General features: G+C 48.6%; 1 protein-coding gene across 1 annotated transcript in view; it reads right to left on the bottom strand.

Annotated features, from left to right (window-relative positions):
* The window catches only part of C17H3orf20 (chromosome 17 C3orf20 homolog), a 66133-nt gene that overhangs the window by 18672 nt on the left and 28214 nt on the right, over positions 1-19247 (bottom strand). Inside the window, exons 9-12 of the mRNA XM_064496207.1 lie at positions 18429-18549; positions 12519-12650; positions 7691-7814; positions 6105-6357 (exon numbers count right to left, since the gene is read on the bottom strand). Of these exons, the coding sequence (XP_064352277.1) occupies positions 6105-6357; positions 7691-7814; positions 12519-12650; positions 18429-18549 (630 nt within the window). The remainder of the gene's footprint in view (positions 1-6104; positions 6358-7690; positions 7815-12518; positions 12651-18428; positions 18550-19247) is intronic.

The following is a 19247-nucleotide window of genomic DNA, read 5'->3' as shown; positions in this document are numbered from 1 at the left end:
AGGTGGAGAGAAAAAACAGCCACAGAACAAAAGACACATTCCGTCAAAGGAGCAACGATAAGACGGAGCTGACTTCTTAGTAGAAGTGTTGGAAGCCAGAAAACAGCAGAAAGACATCTTTAAAGGCTGGATAAATATAACTGCAAAACATAGGAAATAGCCTTCAAAAATGAAAGTGAAATAAAGATATATTGAGGAAAAAAAAAAAAGACACCAGCAGACACACTAAAACAATTCTAAACACAAAAGGAAAATGATCCAAAATGGAAGCATGAAGAACAAAGAAAGAAGACAAATAAATATTCATGCAAAAGGAGGTATCACGACATATTTCACAGTCATTAAAATATCATAAGAGAATTTTTTAAAAAATTTATTTCAACATATTTAAACATTTAAGTAGGTAAATCCCTAGAAAAATCCAACTTACCAAAATAAACACAAAAACAAACAGAAAACCTGAACAGTCCTATCTGTATCAAAATTAAAAGTTTTAATTAAAATCTCCACTGAAAAAAAATTCTAAGACAAATGGCTTCACTGGGTAAACTCTACCAAATATTTAAGGGAGAAATAATCAAGTACATACAAGCACTAGCAGGTAACAGGGGGAAAAAAACCAAATACCTCCCAGATTGTTACACTTTAAAAGGCCAGTCTGATGAGAACATGACAAGAAAGGAAAAATTATTGGCCACCCTCTCTTGTAAATACACGTACCAAACTTCTACATAAAATATCAGCAAACCAAATCTAGCGATATATAAAAAGGGAACATATCAAAACCAAGTTGGATTTATGTTGGGAATTTAAGATTAGTTGAACATTTAAAATTTAATCAATAAAACTCACCACAATAGTAGAATAAAGGGAAATATCACATGTTCAATAGATGCAGAAAAGGTATTTGATTAAATTTAATATCAATTCACGATAAAAAAAATGCTTAGCAAACTAGGAATAAAAGAATACTTCTTTAACCTAATAAAGGGTCTCAAAACAACACCTAGAGCATAACAGAAAAAATACTGAAAATGCTTCCTCTAAGATGGGACTGAGACAAAAATGTCTACTATTACCATTTCTGTGGAACATTGCCTTGGAGGACTTACCCAGTGCGGCTAGGCAAGAAAAGAAATCAACAGGTATAATATTGGAAAAGAAATGAGTCTTGCTGAAAGCAGTTCTGTGTATGTAGAAAATCCAAAAGAATCTACTGATACACTATTACAAGTGAACTGAGCAGGATTGTTGGGTAAAAATTCAATGCGTAGAATACAACGTGGTTTCCAGTTCAGATTCAGATTGAGAAAGCATACTGCTCTTCATCTCATTAAACTAAATACTCTGAACAGAATATGCTTTTTAACCAGTCTGATGACTCTGAAAGGCAAATGGCAGCCGGTGGGTTGTGGGAGGGGAGCAGAAAGCCAAAACTTGCGGCGCAGTCAGTGCGGTGGTGTTTCCTGGTTTTACTTTTTCCCCTTCCTCACATCCCAGCTTAGACTTGAGGAGGACCTGAATCAAGAGAAGTGAGCAGTGGGACTGGTTAGTAAAAACTCCAAGCAAAGACCTTCCTTCTAGCCAGAGGACTCAGAAGAGAGGGCCCTGGGATCTTGAGAGTGTGGAGAAAATTCTCTCCCTGTCTCCTCTTGCCCCTCTCCTGGCTCTGTCACCAGGCCACTCCTAGCGGCGTCACCACACTGCTGTGGCAGCAGTGATGTGGGCACCTAACAACTCAGGGAAATCTGTCCTTCCGGGTAGAGGGACAAGGAAAAGGAGCCCCTGCCGGGCAGCGTGTGGGCGGAGTCCCCACTGTTTCAAACATCCCTCTTCTCTTGCCACTTCACCCAGGGGTAGGCTGGGTTGTGAAAAACCAGGTCAGAGTGTCAACAGCTACAACTCGGATCAGAGAATGGGGCTGCTGGGAGCTGGCGCGTGTGGAGAAAATCCTGCAGAGGAGGGAGCAGAAGGGAGCCATTTTCACGCATGCACTGACATTAAGTCCTGGGCTCACATCCAACATGTGCACACATAGAATACCCCGCAAAAGCACAGCAAGAGCTTTCAGAACTAAACTACCATAGAAACCGCTGCCCTAGTTACAGAGTGACCCCTGAGTACACTGAGTACAGTGAGGAGCAGAGCTAAACAGCACTGTAAATACTAGGAAAACGAAACCGACATTGGAACCATTACTCACAGAAGACAAGACAGAACTTGCAGGCAAAGAGATTTTAGACACAACATCACAAGCACAATCCAGAAAAGAAAAAAATGATAAACTGGGGAGTATCAAAATAAACTCTGCTCCACAAAAATACTGTAAAGAGAATGAAAAATCAAGCCACAGATCGGGAGAAAATATTTCAAAGTCATATTGCTGATAAAGGAATTATATCCAGAGTAAGGACTCTCAAAACTTAACAAGAAGAATACAAATGACCCAATTTAAAATTTTGAAAAGATCTGAACAGATATTTCACCAAAGAAAATACATGAATGGCAAATAAGCCCAAGAAGAGATGCTCAACATCATTAGTATTTAGACAAATGCAAATTAAAATGGTAATAAGATACCACTAGACATCTATTACAATGTCTAAAAGGGGGGGGGGGAAGCTGACAATATCAAATAGTGACAAATATTTGGAGCAACTGGAACCCTCCTACATTGTTGATGGGAACGTATAATGGAACAGTCACTTGGGAAAATAGTTTGGCGGTTTCTTATAAAGCTAAATATACATTCACATACAACCCAGCAATCCAACACTAAAGTATTTACTCAAGTGAAATGAAAAGCTATGCTCATATAAAAACCTGTTCTTGAGTATTTATAGCAGCTTTACTAATAATCACCAAAAAACTAAAGACAATTCAAATATCTTTCCATGGATGAATGGATAAATAAATTTTCGCCCTTCTATGCAGTGTGCCTTATGCAGAGAAGAGGTAACACAGGAGACCCGGGGCTGCTGTCTTTAGAAGGACCTGCTTACAAGGCTGGCCCCTGGCTGGGTCTGGGAACTTCGCACTTGAACCATTTCCTACACTACGCCCAGACTGTTTGTATAAACAACGTGATTCAAGTTGAACACTTGCTTTCCTTCCAGCAGCCTGGAATTCTGACATTTGTTAGGCAGAGAGTACCTACGTGACCAGCATCCAATAAAAACCTTCAACAACACGGATGAATCTCACATGTCTCATGCCAAGTGAAAGAAGCTAGACTCAAAAGGCTATATACAGTATAATTCCATTTACATGACATTCTGGAAAATGCAAAACCATAGCTGCAGAGAACAGGTCAGCCGTGGTTAGGAATTACGGGTGAGGGAAGAGTCTGACTACAAAGGGGTAACATGAGGGAATTTTTTTTTTTAGTTGGAGGGGAAGGTGATGAAACTGTTCTGGGTCTTGGCTACAGTGGAGGTTATAGAACTCTATGCATTTGTCAAAACTCACGGACTTTTACATGAAAAAGAGTAAAGTTTACTATAAGTAATTTAAAACTAAATTTAAATTGAAATAAAATCAATTACCTTTCTATAACCAGGAACAAACAGAAAAATTAAAACATAATTTATAAGAGCACACAAAAATTAAATACCCTAGAATAAATCTAATGAGAGACATAGAAGACCTCTATGCTGAAAAATCACAATATATTATGGAGAGATTAGAGAAGCTAATTTTGAATAAACAAACAGATATACCATATTCATGGATTGACATACTCCAATATTACAAAGACATTAACAACCAAATTGAAATCCCAGGACAATTTTTTAAATAAACGGGATTATTCTAAAATTATATGGAAGTGTAAGTGGCCAAGAATAGCAAAACAGCTTAGAACACAAAGACTGAGAACTTATTCTGTTGTATATCAATACTTACTATAAAGTTATGATAACTAATACAGTTTGGTGTTGGTAAAGTTTGAACAAATAGGGAACAAAATAAGGACTCCAGAAAATGACCTTTGATTTACACACATGGAGCCCCTCGATTTATGACAGAGTCTGCACCAGTAGGGGGTGCTGGATCAGTTAAGTATACATGCGGGGGGGGGGGGGGATCTTGGCTCCTACTTCATGTCATACACAGAAATCATTTCCAGGTGGGGGGTGGATAAATGCAAAAGTTACAAGGTAAAAACCACTAGAAGGCAACTTGGGAGAATATCGTCTTGTTGTTTGAGTTCTTAATTAGGGTACCAACACTAATTACAAAGAAAAAGATTGAAAAGTGGACATTAAACTTAAAACTTCTGTTCATCAATAGACACCACTGCCAGAGCAGAAGTGGGAGAACCATTTCCAACATGTGTAACTGACAAAAGTCTTGTATCCATAATATATAAAGAACTACAAAATATAAATTAAGAAAAGACAACCAGTAGAAAAATGGACAAGGGGACTGAACAGGCACTTTGCAAAAGAGAATATCCAAAACGGTCAATGAACAATTGAAAAGGTGTTCCACCTCTGCAGTCACCAGGGCAATGCAAATTAAAACCCACTTAATCATGACAGAATGGCGGTAATTAAAATGACTGACAACAGCCGGCGTAGCAAGGATGCGGAGCAACTGGAACTCTCATACACTGCTGGGGGGAGTGGGACTTGATACCACCATTTTGGAAAACTGACAGTTTCTAGCGGGACATACACATACTCCACGACAGCAATTTCATATCCAGGCATGTGCCAACCAGAAATAAGGACACACGCAAATACCAGCACAGGTTTTTTTTTGTCATCACCAAAACTGTATCCAACCCAAATATCCGTCAGCATTAGAATACACAGACTTTTTAATGGAGTCATAAAATAGATTACTACATAGCAATGAAAATGAGCAAACCACTGCTACATGCAGCAACACGGGTACATCTCACACTGTAACACTGAGCAAAAGATGCCAGACACTAACAAATGCATATTGAATAGTTCTATTTAAGTAAAGTTAAAAAACAAACTAGCCTTCCCGTCGGGGAGGAGAGTGGGATTACTGACTGTACTGACTGCGAGGGGACGAAAGGGAATTTCTAAGGAGCTAGCAATGTTCTGTTTCTTGGGCATTATAGGGTATGTCCACTTTGTGATACACATTGAGCTATACATTTAGGACTTGCTCATTTTTCTATATTTTATATAATTTTTAAAGTTAAAACATGAGGGATATATAATTTTTTAAAGTTTTCTAAGAACCTCATGAATCAGATGATGTCACTTCCAGACTCAGAGCTACGGTACGGCCTCCTCTAACACTGAGGGCTCCCTGGCCCGGCTCCTGCCTGTCTCTTGGTCCTCAGGTTGCATCCCTCTCCCCGCTTCCTCACAGCGCTCCACTCTGGTCTTCTCACTTTCCCTCACACACACCAAACTTGTTCTTGTCTCGAGGTCTTTGCACGTGCCTTGTCCTCTGCCTGACGTCCCCTCCCCCAATCCTTCTTTGTGGTTACTTCATATCGCTCAGGCCTCCTTTAAAGTATCTCCTCCTCAGAACAGCATCCCCGACCATCCACCTAACCGTCCCACTTCCGGGTCACTCTCCATGCTGGGGTTTGGTCAGCATTTTCTATTCGGAACCAGACAGTAAAAATTCTAGTCTTTGCAGGTCAGATGGTCTGAGTCACAATGACAACATCTGTCTTAGCAAGAAAGCAGCTACAGACGATGTGTAAATGAGTCAGCATGTCAGTGTTCCAATAAAACCTTACTTATGGACCCTGTCACTTGAATTTCATGTCATTTCACATCATGAAAAATTCTTCTTTTGACTTTTTTCCTCCCAAGTATTTAAAAACATAAAAACCACTCTTAGCTCAGGGAGGCAATGGGACCAGACATGGCCCCGGCCGTAGCTGCCAGCCCCTGGTCTGTTCTGACCCATTTCCCCAATTTACTTTCCTCCTAGTCCCCATCACTGTCTAAAATGATTCCAGCTGCTCAGGCTTACCTTCTCTCTTTCCCCACCCCTGGAATTTCAACTCCAGGAGGGAGGGGCCTCGTCTGTCCTGCTCGCTGTTGGTGTCTCCTACCCATCACAGCATCTGACCCACAGAAGCCAGAAGAAATGAGGCCCCAGCTCACCTGGCTGTGACCACGGCCTTGGCTTGGACTTTGAAGGTCTTCTTCTGAGCGGGGCTCACAGGAGCCGACCCAGGCTCTTCTTTCGAAGACTCTTCAATCAAGGACTCAGGTCGGACTGACTGGGATTGTAATAAAAGGATTTCTCCCGAGTATAAACTTAGCTTGTTGCCTCGCTCGGGAATGGGCCCAGATTTTAACCTGGCTTGACTGACTTCCGCATCTTCCCTTACTGGATATTCGATGGTTAACAGGCCTGCGAGCAGAGACACAGCCGCTGTCACCCACCTTGTGGCCCGGCCCCCGCCCCCCGCCCCTGTGAGGCTGCACATCTCCCTCTCTGGGCCTTCACTCTTGCTGGTTCTGCCGCAGGGCTGCCGCCTCTCGGCATGCGGCACAGTGCTCCGGGCCAGGTGCAGTTAGTGGGTCAGGAAGCGCTGGCTGAATCTAAGAACGAGGCAACCTCATTTCTGTTCTCTCATCAAACCCAGCTTAGATCCCTCCTCCCCCAAGGGCCTGTGTCACTCGGCTCTGTGTCCTTTGTAACACTCAGAATAGACTGGGTACAGAGTGCATCCATGCTGTTCCCCGTGCCTCCATGTTTAAGTCATTTCCATCTACACTCTCTGTTACATCGTATTTATTTGTGTTCTTGTTTGTTTTCCCTACTAGACTGGAGAACTTCTGAGGCCAGGTACCTCTCATTCCTTCATTCACTTACCAAACATTTATTGAAAGCTGGGCACCGGGCATACAGAGATGACCCCATACAGGGTTCCCTGCCTCTGGGAACTCCTAGCAGGAGTGTAGTGGGGCATGGGAAAACAAAGAAATATTCAAATGCTAGATAATAAGATTCATAATGCTATGCGAGCCCAGAGGAGAGTGTGACCTGTTCTGCTAGGAGGTCAGGGAAGGCTTCCTGGAGGAGGCGCCTAGTTGAACTAAGTCTTTAGGGACAAGGAGAAACCCCCCCAGGGAGTCCGCGGTGGGCAGCACAGCCTCTCTGGGCCCAGCCAGGGGGTGGCATAGAGTCGGGGGGCGGGAATGTTCCTTTGTCCCCAGGCCCATCAGCAATGAGGAGAGCCCAGACATGGGAGGGGTCCCGAGGCCGCCCACACTGGCCCTGGGGGAGCTCTATGGGCTAACAGGAACAGCCTGGTGAGGGGGCTGCTCATCTCGCTTCTATCGAGAACTTCCACAAGGAGAGAAACAGGGGCTGCAGACGGAGGACAGGCAATGTGGGAGATGGAGCCAGAAGGTGAGCAGGGGTGGGGGTGGGGACAGAGAGAGTGACAGAAAACCAAGGGAGACACCAGGGAAAAAGCAATCACGCAGAGAAATCAAAGACATTAAGACACATGGAGAGTGCTCAGAAGCTGATGCTGGTGGAGGTCGCCTCCTCAGCTGTGTGGCCTCGAGCACGTGTCCCCCCGACTTCTGAGCCTAGCCATCCCATCACCAGTGGGGAGTCCTGCTGCTGTGCCACTGCCCTGGGGTGGTAGAGCTGTCCATGCAGGTGACTTGCAGGTGGCCAAGGATTTGGGAAGCCACTGGGTAGGATTCCAGCCCCCTCTCTGGCTCCTTACCTGCCGCCAACAGGATGGAGTTCATGAAGCGGGACACTGTCTTCTGAAACCGCCTCTTGATCTCCACCAGGGCCCGGCTCATCTTAGACATCTTTTCGTCCATGATGCTGATTCGGCGGGCCAACTGTGGGGAGGCCGAGGGGAAGAGCACTGTCACCTGCCCCGCCAGGAACTGTCTGCCCAGCCCAGTGACCACCAGGCTCTGCCCTGGCTCAAGGATGTACCATGTCCTGCCTGGACTCCCCACCTCCCCTCAGCCCAGCGAATCCCTGCACACTGACCCAGCCACCTCTGGTCTTTGCCTGGGACGCCCTCCGCCCTCTCCATGCCACCTGAAGACAGAGGTTAGCCCTTCACAAAGTTATCATGTGTGTGGGAGCCTGTCTTCCCAACTAGACCCTATGCTCCTGGAGGACAAGGACCAGTTCTCGGTCTCCTTTGTGTCTGCATGCCCATCATACAGAAGGCGCTCAAGTAATGCTTGTTGTGTTATGAATAACTGGATGGACAAATGCCTCTCTGGAGCCTTTGCTGCCAGTCTCCCCCTGTTGAGTGCCCCCCAGGATCCCCCTCACCCCTGCTGGCAGCTCTTGGCCGAGAAACTGCCCTGGACCAGGGTTACAGAGACTGACTGGTCCCCGTGGGGCGCCAAGGCCCAGCCCCTGCCTCAGTCAGGGATTACTCCACAGGGCCGTTCTGGCTCCGGGACTCCCTGTCGGACGGCTGAGGCCGCCCTGCAGCTCCATCTCTGCCTCTGCCAAGCAGAGCGAGGCCTAGACTCCAGAGTTAATGGCAGCCGGAGTCTGACTGTTTCTCCAGGAAGCCCTGGCCGACTTCCTCAGCCAGCAGCAGTCACTCTCCACGCTGAATGTGCACATCCGCCTACCCCATCCCTCCCGCCCAGGGTCCTGGTCACTTTTCACTTTCCTTATCCCTAAACTTTGTCAGCCCCTTGAAGGCAGGATCCATGCTGTCTATGGCTCCCACTTCACACAGAGGACGTGCGAAATAATTTTTCTTCTGCAGAACTGAAGACTCAGGTGGAGAGAGTGGGGTGTGCGGTGGACAGACTTCCTGAAGAATGACGTCAGCCCATGTCCCTCTTTGCTCTGCACCAGGACTTGTGTAAAATGCCTCAATTAATAGCAAAGTGCAACCGTCTTTCTTGTTGGCCCCAGTCGCCGCTTCTGGGCTAATTTTATTTATTTATTTGAAGTTTATACCCAGGCTTGCTCCCAAAAAGGATCTGAGGCAGCACTGGGCTAATAAAGCATTTAAACTGAGGCATTTCCTCGCTTCCAAAGTGCTGCCTTGATAGAAATATTTAGAGAGGAGCCTGGCCACAGGGCCATAAAAGCTGGGACCGCCATTCTGCCTGTCACTCTGATGGGTGGTTCCTTCCAGGGTGATGGGTGTCTGGGGAAAGCATTAAACAAGTTTCCCGGTGACAGGGAGTGTGAGGGAGAGGGCCACCCTGCCCCCACCCCCACTCCCCTAGACTGCCAGGGGCTTGCTGATGGGGGACAGCCAACCCCAAACACCCCCCCCCCGGCAGTTGAATGGATTGTGGAAGTGCTGGATAGGGGTGTGGGGAAGCGGGGTGGGCCTGTACATATCACTACACAGACGCGGAGACTGAGGCCCAGTAAGGGAAGGGACTGGCCCACGGCCCGAAGCCCCCTCCTTGCCGAGGCTCTCTGCCTGCCCCCTCACCCAGCAACACTTCTTGGGGGCTCCTGGTAGATCTCATAGTCCAAGAATCTAAGATAAGACAATTCGCTGAGCCTCAGGATCTCATGTAAAAATATTCCAAGATGCTTAATCTGGAAGCTAGCTAAATCCATAATAAATCTGGTATTTCTTCATTTGTTGTTGATCTAGTTAGAAGGCTGTAACTTACAGTTCACCTCCCCGCATTCTAAAACAGAAGAGGTCACAACCTGAACGCTTTTTGACAAGTCAGCCTCTTGGCTCAACCCTGACGACTACTCTCTGGTTTTCAGAAGCCGCCTTCATGTATCTGTCTCTTTATCGCTCTGCTAAGTGCCCCCAGGACGGTTATGCTTTTTGAATTACAATGTTCCTTTTAATACACAACTTTCCAGCCGCCTTCAGCACTGTCAAACTACCTCTGTGAGCTTCCCTGACTGCGGACCCCACCTGCCAGGCCCCCGCCGCCCAGGAGAGGTTTGATGTGAGCTGCGTGGGTAGTTTTAAACGTTCCTGAGGCCACATGAAAAACGTTCTGAGGAGAAGTTAATTCTAATGACATACTTATCTAACCCAATACATCAAAAATATGATTATTGCAACATGCAGTCAAAATAAATGAGTAATAAGAAACATTACACTCGCTTTTCACACCAAGTCTCTGACGCAGGACGTCCACTCACGTACAGCCCATCTCGACCTACAGTTGTCACATTATGAGTGCCTAATAGCCATCTGCGACCCAGGGGTACCATACCGGACAGCACAACCCTGCTCTTCTGATCCCAGCTCCCTAGGGCTGCGTTTAGGTAAGGAAATACAAGATGTGAATGACTGAGGGGCTTTCCTAGCCTAAAGGGCACATTTGGGACACGGACTTGGCTGTTCATGGGGTCTTCAACTGCTTACGTCCTGGTCCTCAGCCACGTTCCAAATTTCAGAGATCACCAGAAAAGAGGTTGCCAGAAAAGAAACAAAGCACTACTGCAACGTTATGGGAACAACAGCAAAAATTCTATTACCTATTGCCTTCAATAAGAAAAGCAAATGCACATTTTAAACCAGTCTTAAAAGGTTTTCAAGAAATATAGATTCGTGACTTCATACATCCCGTGTACTTAGTCACCTAACAATGACTTTCAGAGTCAGCGTATGGAGCCACATTGACAGATGAGTCATTTCAGCCCAGATGGGCTCAAAATCCTGGGGTTGCTCTGCTCTGTGGAGTGATGAGTGCAGGCTGAGTCGCAGGATCCAAGCTTCCCGGGTGCTCTGAGGCCCCTGTAACGAGCATTCTCCCCATGGACCCCCGCAGCTCCCACAGCGCCCCCATCCCCCGGCACAACAGGCCAGTCGAGCCAGATCATGACCTGTGTCGATGGGCTGCCCCTTCCATTAGACTGAGAGAATTTCAGAGACAAGAGGGAGCGAGACTCCTTCATTCCTACGTCGCCAGCAGCCAGCCTGGCACGTGCAGGTGCTGGTACATGTTTGTCAAATTAGCTAAGGAGCTGATGAAGTTGGAATGCTGCTGGAATGAAGGACCAGTGGGAGAAACAGGGGCACCGCCTCCCTCCAGGAGAAGCGCAGCTGTCCTCTGTGTCTTGTTCAGACGACACGGGTCTCCAACAGACGCCTGCCTCCCGTGTCCCCGTGTAAAGGCCAGACATGAGGCCGGCTGCTCCCGGGGGCGCTGTCCGCCCTGCGGGCAGCCAGCCTGCGGCTTACGGTGGCAATGCCCTCACAGTGCAGGGCCCGCCGCTGGGTGACTGTAACGTATCCTCCAAACCTTCTGGGAGGGAAGGGGTGCTACTACTAGTCGCTGGCTGATGGGTGAACACCGGGACTGGCCCCAGGCAGACTAGGGGGTATGGTCTCCTCGACCCCGCCCCCAAGAGGCCCTCCTCAGTGAGCCAGTCCCACGCAGCACCTGTGTGTGACACAGGCAGCCAGCGCCACCCCGGAGCCCTGGGCCACCCCAGTCTCATGGTGAACGTCAACTGTCCTCCTCCAGACGATAAACTCCTTGGGCATCAGGGACTCTGTCCCCTTCATCCTCCCCACCTCTTTCCACAATGCTGACTCTTGACCAGGCACACAGGAGGATCCACAAAGACCCAGTGAACGAAGAACTGGGTTTCCTGCCTCCACTCACCCCCTGAGTAAGTACTTCATGTGAAGCAGTCCTTGTGCTGGGCCCGGGGGCAACAGAAAGCAGTAGGAACCGCAGGGAATTCCCGGTTTAGTAGTGAAGGCTGGCTTGCAGGAAGGCAGTGCTGGGGTGGAGGTGAGTCAGGGCTGGGAGGGCTGGGCAGGGGGAGGGGACTCTACTTGGGACGGGCAGGGGGTGGTGGAGAGGGTCATCAGCACGTGGGCAGTTATCCTGTCCAGCACCACCTCTCCCTCTTCTGGTATTAGCACCACCACTTTCCTTTAGGAATACACTCCTGCCTCATTGTCTGCCCAACTGGTACACGTGGGGCTGATTGCACCCCTCTGCTCCTGGGACGGACATGACACTTGAGCCTGGCCAGTGAGAGCAACACACACTCCTGGCCACAGAGAACGTTTCAGCCGCGGGCAGCAGATAGAGCCAATAATGTTGGTATTGGCACTTCTACTGGAGCACTTAGGAAAGAGAAGCCCTCCTTCTCCGAGGGAGGCTGAAGCTGGTAGATCAGTGAGCCCAGGGGTGCTCATGACCATTTTGTCACCAAAAGGAGAGAAACTCCTTGAGAATAAAGCCAACAAAGAGGAAGGCAGAGCCAAGAGATGGGAAGATCCAATGGAATCATCTGAGGGCCTGGATCTAGCCATTCCTGAAGCTGCCTATCTACAGACTGACTACAGTTTACTGAGCCAGTACAGGCTCTTTCCATGCTTAAGCTAGTCTGCACTGGATTCTGTCACAACTGGAAGACTCTTGGTAGAAGCTTCACGGAGAAGGTGGTACTCAGGGCAGACAGGGAACGGTGAGTAGGAGTCCATAGGCGGAGAATGTGGGGGGCCTTGTACAGGGAAGGCGAGACAGGAAGGGCAAAGGCGCTGAGATGCGAAGTGACGACCCACGCTGAGATGCCCTGGGCTCAGGCCGGGGGGCCTGGTCTGCGTGCCTTACCCGCTTATCGTGCGGGATCCCGTGGGGACAGTTGTTGGCCGATACAGGGAGTGTCACTGTCTCGTTCAGGGAGGTGAAGGTGACCGTGATGGAGTCCTGGCCTAGCACCGTCAGCTTCATCTGCTCGTTCACCTGCGGATGGAGAAACCAGGACTCAGCGGACCCCTGCTTCTGTTGTCCCGCCCAGCTCTCCCCGACCCACCACAGAGCACAGAGCCCCTCCTGGCTTGGGGCTGAGGCAGCTGTAAGAGCTTTCTGGTTATTATGTCGGAATTTAACTTTCAAGGAGAAGACCCAGGAATTCCAGTTTCTCTTTGGGGAATTAGCAGAAACAGTAATGACGGCTCCTCACGCTGTCCCTTCACTTTCCAAGTCAAACTTGGAAGCAGCTGTGAAGGAGACATAGGTGACCAAGGGGCGAGTCGGCTTCAGTTCCGGGAGAGCTGGACAGGAATGCAGTGCGGGTAACACTGCCCCGGAGTGTGCCGACGCGCCCACCCAGACACCGGGTCTGCCCAGGAGTCCCGCTCCACACGCGCAGCGCTGCCTTGGCAGGGGGCCAGAACTGCCCCTCTGCCGGTAGTGGGCAGGCGGCAGGAGGGGACCCCGCCAGGGCCGAGCACACGTGCTCCATCCCCTCCCCTGCATCACCCAGGGTGTCGCCACTCTTCCCCTGAGGAGGTGCCCCCCTTTCTCATCACTTCCAAAAGGGTGGGATTCCCTATGTGGCCGTCCCAGAGAGAAGCCGGGGGAGGGTGAGCGGCCCTTATAGCCACTCTGTCCTCACTGAGACCTCTGTGGTCGGGGGTGGGTCCCAGTTCTGCCTCCCATGAGCAAGCCCCGGGGCCTCTCTGAAGCTCCCAGTCTTCACTATGGAAGAGCTGAAAGGCTACTCTTAGGTTCAGATGAGATAAAGATCATGGAAGTGGCTGCATAAACCACAAAGGCCCACACCAACACGAGCAGGTACCGTCAGGACACGGCAGAGCAGCACACACATGGGGCCCCGGCCGGTTCACGTGTGCAGTCACACGCACGGCGGCTCCACCTGAGGGCCTGGGAGCCTGCAGCTCTACGTCTGCCTGGTGGCGCCTCCCCAGTCCTCCCGCCCCTGACCAACATGCACCCCGGGATCCCTCGGAAACAAGAAAGCACTCTCCACCGCACTCCTTCCATGTCCTTCTACGACTGCACTTAATGGTCTAAAGATCCACACTCCCCACCAAGCCCCTTCCTCATTCTCTGCAGTCTGGATGCTAGTCCCTTCCACACCCTGGCAACGTCTGATCCATGACCATCTTCCTGCCAGGTCTCTGACACCTGCAAACCTGTCCATCACTCTCACCCTACAGAGACACTGCCGCCACTGGTTCTCCTCCTAGAGAGGGGAGACTAGAGCTGTGAGCTGTGGTTGGACAAGACTGCCACCTGCTAGCTGGGCACTTTGAGGCAGGTTGCTTAGCTTCTCTGAGCCTTGGGACAATAACAGAATCTTTCTCCAGGATGCTGAGCAGATCTCACAGATTAAATAAGCAAAGGTTTCACTGTTTCTAATTATCCTGCTCTCTGGGTGGTTTCTTTTCCTCTCCCCAGTGTCCCAAAGATGGTGCTCTACCAACTCAGCCACTGCTCATCTTCCTGGGAGGTCATGAGCCAGGCACAGGTGTCCATCACCCACCATCTCCGACCCTACGTGAGGACCCCCATCACAAGGGCCCAGCGAGATATGCCCACTGAGCAGAATCAGCCCCTCTAAAACCACATGGATCCCTGAGTCTCTCAGAAACTTCTTCATTTCCGCCCAGACACACACCCTCCACGTGGGGTCATCTGTAATTCCCTCCTCTTATTTATCCCCTGGAGCCCACTTCTGAATGCCACCGACTTCCTTTACTCAAACAGCCCTTTCAAAACATATTACAACTACTCTCCATGAGGCCCGGCCCGGCTAGTAACCCTTAACTAATCTTTCCACTAGTCCCATCCACTCATCTTCCCCTTTCCAGTCCACCTTCCACACAAACGCTGGACCGAGCATGCCAGCTCTCAACTTAAAAACTAACCAGCTGGTTATACTCCCAATCTAGCTGCATCCGCTCCCAACAGGCTGACCCTCCCATAGAACTTGAAAAAAAATACAGAAAACAACTACCAAAGGCCCAGAAGAGTGAGCAAAAGTAGGCAGATTTTGATGAGCCCAAACTTAAAAGGCCCAGCATAGGATGCCTTTCATTTTTAGTGTTAGCTTGAAGGCAGGCCACAGTCATGGCCAAAACCACCATCTTTCTGGCCCAAAGAACCAAAGGACAGAACGTGGGGCAAACTACAGTCACAGGAAAGGAGAGGATTTCAGAAGGGTCAGAGAACCAGAGCCCCAAGTTCTATAAGTAAACAGTCCACAGCTTGGTCTGATCCCTGAACCACATGTGAGCAGTGCAGACTCAAGGCAGCTTGCTTCTAGGGAAACAAAAAACTGAACTGAGATTTGACTTGCTGCCCACTGTGGGTGAGACAAAGTTGGTGGCATGAGTCTAACCAAGTTCATTGCTTGTTAAAACAGAAATATCAACCCTCTTCAGAGAAATACATTAGGATTCAGAGACTCCAATGTCAGCAATCCAGTTACTCAACATGCGAACAATCAGTGAAGTGTGAACAGTTCTCAAAACAACGGATAACCAATCCTGTGTGGTATGTCTCAGGTGCTGAAATTATCAGACAAGGACTTTATAGCAGGTTATTTAACTATACTCAGTGAGGCAAAGGAAAATATACTTGTGGTGAAAAAAAATTAGGAAATCTCAGCAGAGAAACAGAAAAAGTGAAAAAGAACTAAATGGAAATTCTACAGTTGAAAATGTATAAGGGGGGAGGGTACAGCTCAAATGGTAGAGCACGTGCTTAGCATGCACGGGGTCCTGGGTTCAATCCCCAGTACCTCCATTAAAAAATAAACAAATAAACCTAATTACCTCCCCCTGCTCTCCTCCCCACAAAAAAGAAAAGAAAATATGTACCTGGAATTCTAAAATTTCACAGGATTAGCCTTATAGTAGAATAGAAATGACAGAATAAAGTCAGTGAGCTTGGAGATAGATGCAGCTAAACTATCCAATCAGAGAAGTAAACAGAAAAATGCTGAACAATGACAAAAAGAACAGAGCCTCAGGGACCTCTGGGACAGTATTAAAAGGTCTAAAATACATGTAGTTGGAGTGTCAGAGGAAAAGGGAAGAGACTGGAGCACATTTTCCCCCCAAAATAATGGCAGAAGGCTTCCCAAATTTGGTGAAAGATGTAAATTTACAGATTAAAGAAGCTCAGTAAACTGCAAACAATTTATATGAAGACAACGCCATCCAGACACACGGTCAAACTTAGAAAACTAAAGAAAAGAGAGATTCTGAAAGCAGCTAGAGAAAATTAACAGTGGCTTGAATAACTACAGACATCTCATCAGAAGCTACGGAGGACAGACACAATGGAACAGTATCTTTTAAATGCTGGAAGAAAAAGAAATCCAGCCCAGAATTCCATATCCAGCAAAAATATCCTTTCATAAAGACATTTTTCACATGAAAGAAAACAGAGCATGTTTTTGCCAGCACATAGGCATTTCAAGAAATGCTAAAGGAAGCTCTTCAGGCTGAAGAGACATGACACCAGAGGGAAACTGGGATTTTCAGAGAGGAATGAAAAATGCTGGCAACAGTAAATATCTGGGCAAAAGCAAACTGGTCACTGCAGCCTCCAAGACAGCATGCAAACCCCTCAGCCTGCCATCCGATGCCTCCGCCCCACGACACGTGCAGCTCTCACCTTCTTTTACTTCATGAGAAGCACTTGTGAACTTCTAATGATGCCATCTGAGTCCCAACTCCCAGCCTTCACAGACGCGACCACGCTACCCAGAGCGCTCTCCTTGCTTCCCTGCAGCTGCAGGAAATCTCACGCACACACACTCATGAACAACTCAGGGGCCACTTTGTCTTCCAGGCCACGCCTGACGGCACCAGCCCCTACCGTGCATTTCTGCGTATAGCTCCCGAGAACAGGACAATGTACAGTGCAACACACTGCCAGGGCACATTAGTGATGTCAGAGCACCCTCATCGCCATTGTTTCATTTAGTTCTCACAAAAGCAGCGCGAGGCGGGAGGGAGGTTCGGGTGACCCACCTAGGACTGATGAGGCACCAGGACTCAGAGAAGCTGAGTCCCTTTCACAAGGCTGCACAGCCAGGGTTTAGCAGAGCTGGCACTAGTACCTGGCTCCTCAGATTCTCATCCCAGTTCTCTGTCCACTAGGCAACACCGACATGTAATACATGGTGCCTGCCTGCAACCTATTCATAATATTTTTGGATTGTAAACTTTTTATACAACTACCAACAGGTAAATATTAAAACAACAATGGAATACACCCTGGATTGGGGATCTTGGACCTGGTCAAGCAGCAGAAAGACTTGTGAAAACCGCAAAATCCAGAACCCATAACAGACGAATTGAATCAGAATCCCCAGACGCTGTGCCTGGGGTCTGTGTCGCTGTTAAAGTCCCACAGGTGATTCTGATATGCAGCCGCCAAGGAGAACCTCTTCATCTCATGACTAATTGTCAGATGACTGACATCTGTCATTTCAGGCTGGATTATGTTTTAATCCAGACAGCGGGCACTGGGAGAAGAGAGAAATAGATGCGGGCTGGAGTGCCATGAGGACGGGAAGTCTGAGCAGGGCTTTGAGGAGGGAAAATTTGGCTTGGCAGAGAGCGAAGATGTATTTCAGGCCAGCGGGGCAGGGAGGGCGAGACATGTTCAAGGGACTGAATGTTTCTGAGCAGAGGTATGATCTACAGGAATCGTGATACAGGAATGGGAATCCAGTGGCCGGCGTAGAGGATTACTGGAAGGGCACGGGATAGGAGGCTTGAGCCCCGCCATCAACTCCAAGGGTGCTTCTGCCCAGAGTGCTTACCTTGGGTGGAGTTTATGTTCTGTGATCTTTCTCTGAATCCCAGCCCTATGAGCTTCTTCCTCTCTCTCAGCCCTTATCCTTCTCTACCACATGTTCTTACTATTCCCCTAATCTTTTGAGTTCCCTGAGGGGTCCTGTTTAACTTTCTATCCCCTAGATTGGTGATTTTCAGCACAAGGTGATTTTGCCCCACAATGTCTGGAGATATTTCTAGTTTTCACAGCTGGGAGGGGCACTACTGGCCTCGAGGGGGATACTGGTAAATATCCTACAGTGCACAGTTATAACGAAGAGTTCTCCATCCCAAAGCGCCAGGAGTTCCCGGGATGAGAAACTCTGTCTTCGGTAAAGTGACAAGCACCCTCAACTGCTTTATTAGTAAATTAAGTGTATTCAGTTATTATTTATTATTACTAATTCAACATAAATTTATTATTTAATAAACCTTCGATGAATAGCTGAATAACCAAATCAATGAAAAAAGAGTTTGTGTCTATCAGCTACCTTTGACTCCCAGATTTTTTGATTTCACGGACGGTAAAGTTGTAAAAACAAAAACTGGGGAGACCAATATAGAACTACTAACTTTTCTTATTGTCACATACAAGCATTAAAAATAAAACTACCAACTATTGTAACAGTTACTTCCTAAAATAAAGGACACTGAACTATAAAAATGTAATATTCACAATAAAAGTAAAATAGGAAGGATACTACCCAGAGAGGTCAGTATGGCAGCTGACAGCTGCTGTAGGCTGGTGAAAAGTCCACTTCAGCCAGCTCTGGACCACTGCCCACCAACCTGGGGACCTCCGAATGAGATTACAGGAACCCTGGGGCCAGGGCGCCCATCTTAGCAGGCAGCCCTCGGCGCTCAGCGCTGTGCAGCCCAGGGAAGCCCCCAAGCCAGCCCCGCCTCTGCTGCCCTCCCCTACCTTGTATTCCAGGGACAGCAAGGTCTCTGTCTTAGAGCTCCAGCTCCACTTGTGGACGACGTAGCCCTGGTAGTCGTTGGTGGTCCCACCTTCCTCATCCAAGACCAAGACGTATGGGCAGCTAGGAGAGGCACAGAGATGAGGCGCTGCCCCGCAAGGAAGCCCTCATCACCGCAGGCCCCAGGCAGGCAGGGCTCTGAGACTCTGCCCTCGCTGGAAGAACGGTGGACTCCTGCAGGCAGCCCGGCTTCCCCTGCCTCATATGGTCTGAGGCCCCTTCACACCTGCCGGCGCGGCCTGGGGAGTCTGTTGGGAAGGACAGATCTCAGGGAGATGGTGGAGGCTCAGGAGAAACCCAAGGGGAACAGAAATGGAGTGTGTGCCTGTAGTCCAGGAGCCTGAGTATAGAAGACCTCAGGCACCAAAGTGGGAAATGGAACGTGCACAGCATGAGAGTCACGGCTTCACGGACAGTTCCTTATGAAAACCAGACAAAATCAGTATCTGGCTGCCAAGAGCGTGTGCTTCTCTTAAAAGACCTCACAGAAGTAGCGCCTATGGCCTCTCCTTCACTGCTTCCTGGTATAAAACTCTCCTCTCCCCTAAAGAATTCCTCCATGAATCTAGTCAACAATCAAGACGGTCTCAGCGCCCTGGGGGCACAAGTGGAGCAGGGCCTGGGGGGGTCTCCCTTCTCACCGGCCGTGGCACGGAGCCATGGGTGAGGGCCTCGGAGCAGCTGTCCCTGCAGGCACGGCTTGGCCCTGCCTCACTGCCTTCCTAGACCTCTGGACACTGCCCAGTCCCTCCTTTCCCCAG

Source organism: Camelus dromedarius, chromosome 17 (genome assembly GCF_036321535.1).
Source record: "Camelus dromedarius isolate mCamDro1 chromosome 17, mCamDro1.pat, whole genome shotgun sequence".
Classification (NCBI taxonomy): Eukaryota; Metazoa; Chordata; class Mammalia; order Artiodactyla; family Camelidae; genus Camelus; species Camelus dromedarius.
The sequence above is the reverse complement of the archived record's forward strand: the minus strand, read 5'-3'. Positions and strand labels throughout refer to the sequence as shown.